The sequence below is a fragment of the Leptonychotes weddellii genome, chromosome 14 (genome assembly GCF_054177405.1).
Source record: "Leptonychotes weddellii isolate Sample4059 chromosome 14, ASM5417740v2, whole genome shotgun sequence".
NCBI classification, from domain to species: domain Eukaryota; kingdom Metazoa; phylum Chordata; class Mammalia; order Carnivora; family Phocidae; genus Leptonychotes; species Leptonychotes weddellii.
Genome location: NC_138382.1, coordinates 60209989 through 60224321, shown reverse-complemented (window position 1 = coordinate 60224321; position 14333 = coordinate 60209989). Strand labels below are relative to the sequence as shown.

At 37.2% G+C, this 14333-nt stretch overlaps 1 protein-coding gene across 3 annotated transcripts in view; it reads right to left on the bottom strand.

The window, feature by feature from the left end:
* The window catches only part of MUSK (muscle associated receptor tyrosine kinase), a 93334-nt gene that overhangs the window by 68360 nt on the left and 10641 nt on the right, over positions 1-14333 (bottom strand). For all 3 annotated transcript variants that reach the window (XM_031028338.2, XM_006733479.3, XM_031028340.2), the window contains exons 3-5: positions 10514-10665; positions 5750-5877; positions 4722-4863 (exon numbers count right to left, since the gene is read on the bottom strand). In XM_031028338.2, the coding sequence (XP_030884198.1) occupies positions 4722-4863; positions 5750-5877; positions 10514-10665 (422 nt within the window). The remainder of the gene's footprint in view (positions 1-4721; positions 4864-5749; positions 5878-10513; positions 10666-14333) is intronic.

The following is a 14333-nucleotide window of genomic DNA, read 5'->3' as shown; positions in this document are numbered from 1 at the left end:
ATTTGTTAAACTTATTTAATTCTTTCTCAGGACTGCCTTTCTTCTTCTAATGTATTTTTCTTTGCTTTTTTTTCTCCTTTTGTCTTTAATTAGTTCAAACATATTTATTTTCAAGTCTCTATTATATTGTGTTAGCTGAATTTCCTGGGGTTTTAATCCCTTTGAATATTATGTCAGCTAACTCTCACTTAAGGCAGTTTGTTTCCTGTGGATGCTATAATTCTGCATCGTGAACTCATCTTTAGTGTGGCTTTATTATGAAAATCCTATAGAATCTGGGTAAGGTATTTTTTAAAGCTTTTTTGTTGTTAAATCTTTGGCCTGGGACCGATTTTTATGTTAATTTCTCTAGCTTGGGAGCCCCAGACTGTGCTAGCAGTATGAATTCACTATCAAACCTGTATGAGATATAGTCCTAAGCATTGAACACAGACTCATTATCAGAAAACCTCTTTTTTTTCTTTCTCACACCTAGAATTCAGGTAGCCAGATAAGCCTCTACATTGTCTTTCTGTACCATTGGATGGAATTTTTCTGGTCCACCTTTTCACTTCTGTGATTCTCAGCTTTATGGAAGGTTCTCAATGCTAACCTTCCTTCACAGGGGCCCACAACCTTGTCTCCTGTTCCCTTAAGAGTCTTAAAATACACATTCTAGGTTATAGAGATGGCTACACGTGCCATTAGCTCCAGGACAGTGCAGAACCAGCTTATGAGCTTACTGCTGTTTTTTCAATTCCTATTCATTCCTGGCCTCTGGAGATATAATTTTATCCTGTGGGTTGTATGAATAACCCAGCAATTCTGGGTGTTTGTAGTAGGAAGATACTCATGTTATCTTGTCTGTCATATTGCTGGTGCTGTAAGTGTTTAATCCTACATTTGTATATTTGGTATGAAGAAATACCATGATTAATTGCTTCAACCAACCATTCTCTTGCAATAATTCTCAAATCCTTTGCCCTGTTTTCCTTCCTGGCAAACTCCCAATTCCTGTATCTTGCCTTTGGATTTGGCATTCTACTTTGTCTGAACTTCTTCTTTTTCTACAGTGAGGCACATTGATGTCACTCCATATTCACAGTCCCATTCTCTACTAAAACTTTAATGTTACCTAGGAATCGTAGTTCCCCTTGTGAGTCATCTCTCCCATTCCCAACAGCTATTTTAAAACCTTTCCACTCTCCTCAGTCCTCCACCTCCCTTTACAGAAGTGTTTTCAGAAGATAAACTTACTTTCTACTTCCTAAAGGAAATAGAATCCAACAGAGCTTTCTCAAATTCCATCTACCAAACTCACTAACTCGTTTATAGTGGAATATACCCCCTTTCTCCTTCCTATTACAAGGAAGGAAGTTCCTTCTTCCTAAGTACAGTGATCATATAATCTGTCATTGAAGCCTGGATACTTTTGAAGGTACAAGGAGGATTCTATTAATAATTATTCTAGGACAACAGGTGTAAACCAGAACTGTCCTGGGCAAACTGGGATAAGTGGTCACCCTCTGTATAGGGTTTATCACTCTATTTGTCCCCTCGATACACTGTTTTTGCCTTCTCAAGTACCGCATTCCCTTGAATAGTCTACCTCTCTCCTTTATATTTAAATGTCCTTTTCTCTGAGCCTCTTCTCATTTGTATTTTAACATTTTCAGTTTTTTAACATTTTAATCTTTTTAAAAGAAAAATCTTGCACAACATTACCGATATACCATATATACCTCTAGCTACTGCTCACTTTTTTGATTTTTCCCTTTTCTCTGCCAAATTTATTGAAAAAAATTTGTTGATACCTACTGTCTCTTTTTTTCAGCTCCCATTCTCCATCATTTATATTCTCTTGTCTTTTTCTCTCACTCCTATTCTGACACTACTCTTGGCAATGTCGCACATGATTATCTGTTCCTTAATAGAGTACACAGTATTTAGCATTACTCAATGTCTTAGACACCTCTGTGAGTTAGTTGTCCTCTCTGTTTCTTAGTTTCTTAAAATAGCACAATGATAGGACCTTCTTCACTGACTGTTAGTGAGGATTCAATAAAATAATCCATGTAAGCATTTAGCATTTTAAAATGTTAGCCATCCCATTGCTCCTCCTTTTGGAAGAACATCCATGTTTGGCTATGCTTGAGTTAGATGGTTTCATTAGTAATTTTATATGTCACTGTTCGAACCTTTTAAGATAAGACAGAAAAGTTGACTATCTTCATGTTGCCATTCCAGAGGTCCAGCAGCCTGAGGATGGTGATCTAGAAAGGGAGCTTAACTTTTGTGTTGAAGGCTGTTTCACGTTTGTTACAGCACTTAAGATCATCCACAATTGGTATGCTTCTCCCCGTTAGAAGCTAGCAATGGCAAACAACTTTTCCATGGCATGACCACGTGCAGTATGTATAGCCCGGCATTGAATGACATTATGGAGTTCTCATTCTAATTTGCTCAGACTAATTTTCAGAGTTACTTACACAATGCATAACAAATGCTCATCTGCCTCACTGACTATGGCCTAGCTTTATCTTCAGCCCTCATTATTGCCTGGTTAGTAGGTCTTTACAGACACATTCGGGGTTGTGCCAGTTGCTTTTCAGTTGGTTTTTCACCTGTTCTGAATTGTTGGTTAAATTGGCCCTTCCTTTAAATAGATCATGTCTGCATTATATCTTGTGGAAATGCCTTAACTATTTCTTTAAGTGGAAGCCAGCCGTTCAGAACTTCAAGAGAAGCCACACAGATTTGCTACAATTTTAATGCTCTAATAGTAATGATTATAATTGATGCCATTTATTAAATGTTTATTATGTACCAGCCACTGTGCTAAGCTTGTCACAAATTTTCACATATATTGGCTACTTTAATAGGGACCAAAATGGAGTAGAAATAGATGTGTGCTAAAAGGATCATTTTACCTGCTGTTAGAGTAACTTTAAATGATATTATGAGCTCTCAATACTAGTGAGTTTAATAACACCTCCGTATACATTAACTGTTAAAGCAATGAGCATGCCCATTTAAGTGTTAAGAAGAGAGAAGACAGTATTCAGTTTTGTGTGATGCAAAATTAAATGGCAAAGCAAGACCAAGCTGTGTAATTGGACTCCAACTAATTGTGATTTGTGTTCATTTTCTCTAGTCAGTGTTAAAGCAAATATTTTCAATATCTATGAAGACAGTGACCTATAAACTATCAGCATTCTGTATTATAATACAGAGGGCTTATATTTAATATCTTGAAGAGGAAAATCTTTATGATATTATGTACAAATGGATAACGATAACATTCATTCTGTATTATTCCATGTACAGTTCAAGGAAACACTGAATCCAGGCAGATAGTCAGTGTCCGAATGTGTGATTGAGTGCGTTTGTATGTTTGTTTTTCACTGAGTAAGTCCCATCAACTGGGTATTGCATACTGAGCTTTAAATGCTATTGCTAATGCAGAAAATACTAAATTATAGCAACTATGCTGAAAATATATCTTTTTTTTTTTTACATCTGACAGCCATTATTCCCATCAACTTCTTTCTTTTCTCTGAGGAGTTAATAGAGATTCTATGAGCAACTGATGCAATGACGTAATAAAGATGTTACGTTAGAAGCAGATGTAGGAAAGGAGATTATTAATGTTATGAGAGGAAGGCCTGCCTAGGAAATAAAAATAATCTAAAAGGAGCTAATAGAAAACTATATGATTGAGAAGGAAGAGATGTGGGCTTAAGTGAGTAGGATGGAGTCAAAGTACGCTATGGGGAACTCCCGAAGTCTCTCCCAATTGAACTATAATGTGGGCCAGTGTGAGAAAGCCCAAATACTTTATCAGTCAGATAAGAGAAAAGCAGAAAAATAGGTGATGATTCTTATAGTCAACAGTTATTGAGTGTTTACAAAGGGTCAGGCCCTCTGCTAGCTACCTGTCAACACCTTACCTCACTGAATACTCGTAACAAATCCCACTTTTCAGATGAGAGAACTGGGAGCCAGAGAGATTAATTCTACAGCATAGAACAGGAAGAGCTGGAAAGAGTTTTGTACTTAGTTTGCTCACTGAGCACAGGCATGCTGGTAGTTTCTATTTTTAAGCAAAATGTGATGTGATTTTAGATCAAGAAGGATCTGACAGTCAAATGGGTAGAACACCTTGCCCTATCTGGATTCTGAATTCTCAGTGAAGACCTTTACAACTAGCTGCTGAATTGGTTGACTTTAAAAGAAGATTTTAAAAAATGAAAAGTATTTTGACAATGTAACTCACAGAACTAGGAATATTTTTATTAATTAATAAATATTTTAGTTACACATTTTGAGTCAGTATTTTATTTTTCTCAACCCTTTGTGATAGAATACAATCTTAAAAAAGTTACTGAAAAAGAAAAAATGAGGGTTTTCAAATTTTATAAGCAAGGAAGAATTGTCTAAGCCAAATAGAAGTTCTGAACTGGTGTCTTACTGTATTACTATTTTAGTGAATTTAGTCTGTTTTGGTCAAAATTACCAGTGATTGTGGGCAATAGATGGAATATGACCTATTATACTAGGGCACACTTCTTTCTCTTCTTAATTTTTCTTTTCAGAGTTTTGACCTTGTGCTTTAGTATCTGGAACAGTTAAGGGAACTAGTCTACCCACATGTCTGCCTCTGCAAGCTAATGTCCAGCCTTCACAGTAGAACATGAGGCCCTTCTAATAGCACCGTAATGGGAAGGAATGCAACTCCTTACCCTCAACTTCCAGCTTCACCAATTTGGAATATGCCGTCCCGAGGCTGTTTTTTGCCACACATCGATAATGTCCTGCATCTTCCTTTTGCACATTGTGAATTCTTAAACTCCCAGATTCAAGAACTGCAATGCGGGAATTTTCCTGCCAAGGATAGGGACATGATTTTTAAAACGTCCATGGCTTTATCAAGATATCATTGCCTTACTTCATCAGGTCATCATCATCGCAGCTGTCATCAAAAATATCATTTATAGATTATCATATAGATTATCATAAACAAAATTATTTGTTTTATTTTAAATAAAACAAAGCTAATCAATATTATACTTCATTTCAGTTAATTGACATATATCAACACCTACGTATTCTCTGTGGAATATTCTGAGCATAGTAAGATGAGAAACCTCACTGAGTTCACAGTTAGTAGGTGACAGTGATGATGCAGTGTAATCAATTACCAGTAAATGTAGGTATGAGATACAAAAGCAATATAAAATAAGCATGCACATAATAGATTTTTAATTTGACTGTTCTGTGACTGAGGTATTTGTCAGAGAGTTTGTTCACCAGTGTTGATGTTTGTGCTCTAACTTGACTCCAGAGTTCTCATTCCTTGCCTTCCAAACCTCCTTTCCCACTCTCCTCCCAGAAACTGTTTGTTGGGTCTAAGACCTGGATTTTAGTTTTATCTTTTTTATCTCCCGTGTCTCAAAGATCCAGTGTCAGAAAATAAAATGGTTCTACTAACCAACCAATTGACAAAGAAACACTCTACCTTTGCTTTTGCTTTTCTTCCTTTTTCATCCCTATAAAGAACAACTGGTTCCCATCTTTTTTTCCCTAGCCAACCCCAACCAGAATGCCTTATAGTTGGTGTGTATGGGAAGAGGAATATTTAAGTTTGGTTAAAATGTTATATAAGGGAACAATTTTATACTAGAAATTTGTGATCATGTAACTGACTTTGCAAAGATTTGTTGTATTTGAAAACAAGTTGTATAGACAAGTTTTCATAATAATCACTTACCCTGAGTGCACCGTCCCCCTTAATCCACGACACTGATGGTTTGGGATTGCCCATTGTAGTACATGGTAGAACTGCCTTTAATCCTTCTATTATTTTTACATTTATGGGAGGACGAGTTATTTTTGGCTCTAAAGGGAAACAAAAATTCAAAATTAAAAAGGCAATATGGCTGCATTAAACTTTTTCTTTTCTATTTAAGTCTAAATATTCACTTTAAGAATAATTTATTACATTACAGGATTTACCAAATGCTAAGACAGGTTTTGAGTGGATATCAAATAGAAATAATTTTTCAAAGTTTAGGTTATCTCTGTTTTATTCATATCTTATTTGAAAAACACAAATTCATGAAACATATTAGGAGTTTGAAGTCATAGTATTCTTCACTTTAAAAGATAGTTAATGAAAAGTTGATTAAAATAAACTGTCACGGTAACAATTCAACATCATTTAATTCATACCAACAGACACAAAAACATTTAAGAGATATTTGATCTATTTTTTATATAACTCTGAGTTATGCTTTCCCTTTCCCTTTAGTCTCACTTTGACTCTTAAATTTGATGATTAAGAATTAGATACATTTATCCTCTAGAAAGTAAACTAGACGTTATTGTATCAGTAATTGGAGAAATTCTGTCATACAATTTAGAGTAACTGTACTCTGTGAAGCAAACTTTATAATTTACTGTTCTGTGAAATGCTTTTAAATTAATTCTGTCAGAAGAAATAGTTTATGCCGGCTATTGTTTATTCTCCAATAGTAAGCTTTCAGAGGAAGTTATTAAATCTAATGTATAGAAGAATTGACAAGTTCAGGAAGTCTGTTATTTTACTACTTGAAACATTCATAAATAATGAAAACTACATTTATTTCCTTAGGAATCTCATGTTACAGATACAAAACAGAGACCTGTCTTTGCAGGAGAGACTACTGAGAAATGGATACATTTTATTTCTTTCAGGTCGTGTGCTAAAATCAGTGTGTTACTTTGACGGAGAAAAGCGTGAAATAAGGACGTTTTCCTCCCATTTTAATTGTGCATGTGGCGGTTAGTGGTGGTTGGGAGTGATATTTGCAAAGACTGCATGGTCTTTTGATGTTTAATCTAGGCAGTTATTGCCATTTAGAGTTGGTATGATCTTGGATTATGGCAAAATTACAAGTCAGGCTTTAAACATATTATATGAAAATATTAACTTTGTCACTTTGCCCACTATCTAAATTACACAAATCTCCTCATCAACAACAGTGAACACCTACATTTAGATGATGGCCAGGCACCTCAGTTGTGAGTTGGGTTATCATACAGCTGCTGGCAAAAGCTTAGCTTAAGAGTTGATATTCCTATGACCTAGGCCAAGAGAGTGTTATCCATTCCTTCCCTTGGGTTCCTTGAACTGATCCCTATGCCAAATGTCTTAAGCAAATAACTTTTGTTTAAAGCAAATGACTCCTGTCTTCTCAGTGAAATAGATGTCTTGGTCATCTGTTGGGTGAGAGGTGAGGAGAACTCTTGTGGGAACTTGAAGCAAAAGTGACGTGGGAATGAGTTAAGCATTGATGTTGAGTCATGGATTCCCCACTGTAAGGGAAGACTCTTCAGGTGGAGCCATGACCACTGGCCCATCTGAGCTGGCCTTCATGTTAAAGTGGGATGCTGGAAGCATCATGCTATGCCAGCATGGAACCCTTAGTTGATGGACCTCTTGGGGGAGGGAGCTCCTGGGAGAGATTCGAGGGTAGTGGAGTAGTGATGGAGGCCAGGGTCTTGGGGGTCTCAGGAAGGAGTTCTCTACCAAGCAGTGTGGGAGCATTCCAAAATGTTAGCAATTGGGATGGCCAAACCTGTGTATACCCACATGACTGGGTGAGCTTTCCTAAGGAGAATGTGGAGAAAAGAAGAGAAGATTTAGGATAGATCCAAAATAAAGAACATTTAGTGCCAGAGAGAATATGAGAAATGTTCAAAGGAAAGGTAGCCCCACAAAATAGTGAAATACTTATATGTGCTCTGTCTTCAGAATCAAGCCTTCATTATTTAGCAAAGGAGAACATTCAGGTTTCCTTACTTGATTTCCTCACTGCCCATATGCTGAAAGAAAGCTTTCTTGTGGGTACACCCCTACCCACTCATAGAACCCCAGACCAGCTTCCACACAATGTCCCACTAGCCCCGCTACATCCCTATTCTAATGATTGTAGGACTTCATTTATAAGTACTATCAAACATAAAAGATTAGTAGATGTTTGAGAAAAAACATGAACATGGAAAAAAAGGAACCAAAAGGAAATCAAAACTTAATCATGAAGAGAACAGAAAGCAAGAAAAGGAAGATTATTTAAAAAAAAAAAAAAAGCATTAGTTGGGGTGCCTGAGTGACTCAGTTAAGTGTCTGCCTTTGGCTCAGGTCATAATCTCAGGGTCTTGGGATTGAGCCCTACGTTGGGCTCCCCACTCAACAGGGAGTCTGCTTCTCCCTCTCCCTCTGTCCCTCCCTTCTGCTTATGCTCTCTTTCTCTCAAATAAAATAAAATAAAATCTTAAAAAAATAAAATAATAAAAATACATTAGTGATATCCTTATAGAGGCTTGAGCAAATATTGCATCATAAAACACAGAGTTTGCTTTGGAAAAAAAAAAGGAGCAGAGAAGTAATTCCTAGAAATTAAAAATACGGGTTTTTAAGATCAAAGTACTCAGTATTAGGGCAGAATAGTAGAATGGTCATCTTAAAGACTTGAGTTCATGATATGGAAGGAAAAGTTAAATAAATCTCCAAGAAGGTAGAAAAAGTATGAGAAAATATTGGGGTCATGAAAAATGAAAAAAAAAGATCTAACATTTGTTAATTAAAAGTTTAAGAATTAGATAAAATGAAGAGGAAGAAAAATAGAAAAAAGTAGATCTCAAAAAATTAAAAAAAAAAAAGAAAAAAGTAGATCTCATTTTGAAAAAAAAACCTTTTCTTTCAGATTCAAAAAACAAAAGGCCCACCTAACACTAAGTAGGAATAATAAAAGAAAACCACACCTAACATATTCTTATGAATTTGAGAAATTTATGAATTCTAGAAATGAAGAGAAAATACTAAAATTTAAAAAAAAGATAAACACTAGACTTACCTACAGGAATAAGAAAAAGATTTCTCAGCTGCAGCGTGGAATGTCATACGACAGTGAATAATTGTTTAATAAAAGCAAAGGGAAGAGCCTTTTTAAACTCTCGTCTGTACCTAGACAAATTATTATCCAGGAATAAAGGCAAAGTAAAGACTTCAGTGATGCAAAGATTCAGAAAATGCATCCTTAGATTTTATACAATCACATGCTCACACTTTGAAAAGAAGGAGCGAATGACTTCCTTCAGCAAAACAATGACCACAAAGTAGAAAAGTAAAAGATAAAAGAAATAGTGATGACAATCAGAGCTAACAACATAACTTGCAATAAAAAAGTTCCCAGGTGGAACAGGACCCCACTGATTTTGTATGGCACCCGCATGTTGTGATTTTTGCCATCAGCAGTGTGGTGTCAGAAGAAAATAAAGGTTACGTTATGACAAGGTGGACAGTCTACAAGCAGCTAGGGCTTCCAGCACAGGAGGTCATGAGATTTGAGGGTGCTGGTAAGAGTGCTGGATGATAGAACACCAGGGAGGAGAGAAAGCCCAGTGGAGAGAGAACTGAGAAAGTCCCGATTGGGCGTCGGTGGGTGGGAGAATGGAGGAGTCAAGGGCAGGAGAACGTGAGCACGCTGGTGATGGCAGTATAGTGGGAGTAAGGGAGTGAGAGAGCTGGACTCTGTTCTTAGCTGAGGAAGAGACAGAGTTTGTGCCTTCTCTCTGGAGGCACATGATGAGTGTGGGAAAGTGTTTTCTTCATGGGACAGAGTGAGAAATAGAAGTGTCCGTGTTCAGAGTATGACATACTGGAGCTTACAATTTTAAATACAGATCATTTCCTGGGGGTGACAAGGTCATTGATGGGGTTGACTGATAAACAGTTAAGGCAGATATCACTGGACTTGTAGAGATCAGGAGTTGTAAGGATGAAATGGCTAGAGGCTGTTTCATGGTTGTTCAAATCCCTTAGGATGGTGGCAGGAGTAGGGATGGTTAGAAAGATAATGAGTCTGGAATCAAAGTCTTTGGTAGATGTTGGAGGGGCAGGAGGGGAGTGCCTAGAAGTGAGTAGGTGACTTGAATAGATGTACAGGAGAGAATGGTCAGAATGGCACATGTCCTCATGAGAGGAAAGATTTTGCACAGCAGTAATGGCTTGAAAGGGGGCTAGGGGTCCTTGCTAGCCTTGTAGACAGGAAAAGTGGGGAAAAATAAACAGCCTTCAGTGAAGCAGAAAAGCCACTCAAGTTTGAAAAGTCATCCAAGAAAATCAAGTTTGAAATAAGGCAAAAGGATAGAAGTGTCTGCAAAGAGGTTAGAGATAGAAAGTGCATCTGGTTGGAACTGTTTTAAAGGTGCAGGGAGAAGATTTGAGAGGGAGGTTGCCTGGTGGCAGAAGGCAGGATGGAGCAGAAAGCACTGTGGACAGGCAAGAAAACAGGGAAGGCTAGAGAACTGGGCTTGCCTGTAGTTGAGGACAGGAATACAAGGCGGGAATTCACTGCCTCAAGGTTGTGTTTTGGACTTGAACTTGGCTGGCTGCTGAACCTCCAGGTGTGCAGGAGGCTCTATTTACTGCCTGCTCCGGGGTATACCAGGTCAGCTTTAACATCACGAGCAGAGGCTCTCTCCCACTCACTCATCTTCACTTGCAGAGCCCCACAGCTCTCCACGGCGCCCCCCACGCCATTGTTGGCTGTGCAACAGTAGATGCCATCATCACTGTCTTCTACGCTCAGGATGGTGAGGAGCTGCCCGTTCTCTCGAATGCTGTACCGGGTGTCAAAGAGCCTGCAGGTCACAGACAGCAATGGCAGGTTAGGACCTCCTGTGTGATGTTTTTCGGCTATGATTAACTAATCAAAAGAGATGACTTGTCAATGGAGGAAGCAGATTAAAAGCAAAAGGAAAGTTGAATGAGTTCTGAATAATAACCTTAGTTGGTAATTTAAAGCCAACATTGCATTCTAATCTTCCATAGACGCCAATAATCAAAGCACCACTGAGTCCCTCCAGAATGCTTTCAAAAGGTGATGTCTATTGATAAGTCCAGACGTAAAGTTTACTTTATTCAGGAAAGTATATTATTACCAAGACATATGAGTTTTCTCCCCGTAATTACTGGAAAGTAGCAGCCAGGGAATGAACACACACACATAATTGTGACTAGCGGGAAGAACTAAATATTTATAAAAGTAACTAACAATTAACTGAGCATTTGTTTATTAAACAAGTATTTGTTGAGTGCCTGACAAGTGCCAAGCACAGTTCTAGTTCCTTGGAATATATAAGGAAGCAAAACTGCTTCAAACTGTAAAAATAGATGTTTTACATACATTATCTCATTAAATTACATGTTGTTTGTTGAGAAGGGAATTGGGGAAACAGAAAAATGTGAGGGGAAGCATCAACATAAAAGTAGGTTTTATGGCCAAATAAAGATTCTTTATGCAAAATGTATACATTAGGCAGAAAAATGTTCCCCTCAAAATCCATGTCTTAATCCCCAGGACCCATGAATATGTTACCTTACAGGGCAAAAGGGATTTTATAGATACCAAGGGTCTTAAAATAGAGTATCATGGCTTGTGCACTTTGGCCCAATATAATCATGATGGTCCTTGAAAGATGGTAGAGGGAACCCAAAGAATGAGAAGAGATGCAACAGTGGTGGTAGAGGGCAGAGGGATGGAATTGCTGGCTTTGAAAGTGGTGGAAGGGGCCAGGGAAGGCAGGTAGCCCTCTCGAAGCTGGGGAAGGCAAGAAACCAGATTCTTCTCTGGTGCCACCAGGAAGAATGCGGCTCTGTCAACACCTGGATTTTAGCCCAGAGAGACCTATTTCAGACTTCTGACTCCCAAAACTGTAAAATAACGAATCTCTATTATTTTAAGCCACCAAGTTTTTGGTCATTTGTTACAGTAGAAATAGGGAACTAATGTGAAAACAAAAAATGGGAAAGGAAGTGGATTCTTGATGTTCTAATCTCAACAGGTGACTACCATTGTATACTGATCTTGAAGAGAAACCAAAAGATGTATGGTAGATTTTGGTCTAATGTGACTAAGGATAGTGTAATCACTGGGTAGTTCACTAACTCACAATAAATAATTATGGCAAGCCATGAGACTCACTCACATGTAATTTTGTTGATTTTGTTTTGTTTTGCTCTGTGTAAGTGTTCATGGAAAAATATGAACATTGGAATATTTTACAGATGTACTTATGGACCAAGAGTCTAGCCACTCTGTGAAATATAAAGTGTTCAAGATTTATAAGCTCTTGCATCATTGTTGCTTAGAGTAAATTGCTTGTGGATTGTGAGGAATATTCAAGTATTTATAATTTTTAAAATAGAATTTTTTAGAACACTTTTAGATTTATAGAAAAATTGAAAAGATAGTACTTTCCGTATACCTCCCTCATGAGTCTCCTCTATTGTGAACATCTTAGATTAGTGTGATATATTTGTTACTATTAATGAACCAATATTGATACAGTATTAACTAGTTTCTGTAAGTCTTAGTTTATTCAGGTTTGTTTAGTTTTTACCTAATGTCTTTTGTCTGTTCCATGATGTCATCCAGGTCACTGCATTACATTTATTTGTCATATCTCCTTAGGCTTTTTTTTTACTGTGACAGTTTCTAAGACTTTCCTTGTTTTTGATGACCTTGACTATTTTGTGGAGTACTTGTGTTTTGTAGGACACCCCTCTGCTGGACTTTGCCTTATGTTTTTATCATGATAAAACTAGGTTTATGGCTTTTGGGAGGAAGATCACAAAAGCAGAGTGCCACATCATCATAGCAAGGGTATGCTATCAATGTCATTTTTCACTGTTGCTATTGACCTTGATCACCTGGCTGAGGTAGTGCTTTTCAGGTTTCTTCTGTGTCCAGGTATTCATTATTCCTCAAAGGGCACTGGAATATATTTTCAAAATGTAGTTTCTTCCTATTTCACAGATTCTTTGACTATCAACTAACTATTCAAACCTATAGCTCCATATACTTCTTATTTATTTGTAACATTTTTGTCTTATAATAAAGGGAAGATTCAGATGTATTAAGTGATTTTATTCATAGTATTACAAGCCAAATTAACATGAGCTTATATTATTTATATATAAATAAATATATATGAATAAATATATAATATATGTTATATATAATATAATTATATATATTATAATGCTGATTTTCTTTGTGTAATTTAAAAAAAAACTCTTTCATTTCTTCATCTCCTTATAATGTTGAGAGATAAACATACGAGAGGATCATAGGGCCATATTTTTCAAAGCTATTTATGATGCAGGCATCAAACTTCCTTCCGAGACAAGTTAGAGGGCTGTGGTGGGGAGAGTAGTCTTTGAACATCGACCTTTGAATACTGAATGTTGACTATCTAACAACTATTATAATTGCAAAGTAGGGAAGGGTATAAATATGTGAAGATATATGCAACAGCTGTAATGTAATACAAAGCCATCTAACTTCCATGATAATTTCACAAGTTCTTTTATGACTACTGTGATTCATGATCCATATTTACAATGAAGTTTTTCTGTATTATTTAAAGACATTATTTTATTTATTTTACTATAGAAGACAAAGACATAAATAATAGATAAAACTCATGAAAATGTGGAGCATGTAAAACGTAAAGCTAATAGCTTAGGAGATATTGGCACAATGACTCATGTTAGAGGAAGACAGGAGAGTGACTTGTGAAATACAGGGAAAGCTGATAAGGTGTGTTGAATATAGGCAGTAAATAAAATAGCAACCTGCCAAAGATTGACAGAAATAGAAAATATGATGGAACAAAGAAGATTATGGCTTCGAGTAGAAAGGGATGGAAAGACAAGTTTATAATCATGCCACCTCTAGACTGACAGCTCTGTCATCCCTAAATCAACCACCCATTGGTGACATAAAATGTGGTCCCTTGGGGCACCTGGGTGGCTCAGTTAGTTGGGTGTTTGAGTCTTGATTTCAGCTCAGGTCACGATCTTGGCATTGTGGGATTGAGCCCCATGTCAGGCTCTGAGTGCCGGGCATGGAGCCTGCTTTAGATTCTCTCTCTCCCTCTGCCCCTCCCTGCTCGCTCACTTTTTCTCTCTCTCTCTCAAAAAATAAATATGTGGTCCCTTTATGGTCCCATGAACTCTACCCAAGAAACACACTTAAAATCCATGGCTGTTCAGCAGGCTCATTGGCAAGCTAGAGTCATGGCCAAATGTGCTTACATCTTTCCAACAGAGCAAGGATATGTTATTAGCTTCAGGCACCTTCCGTCTGTGGCTCAGACTCCATACTGGTCTTTATAAGAACACTGCAGTGGGGAAGTCTGAGGCACAAGAGAGACTGGACATAGAAACACTGAGTGAACCAAGGTTCCTAAGTACATTAATTTATCCCATTTCTTTCTCCTTGTCTCTGTATATTTTATATTTT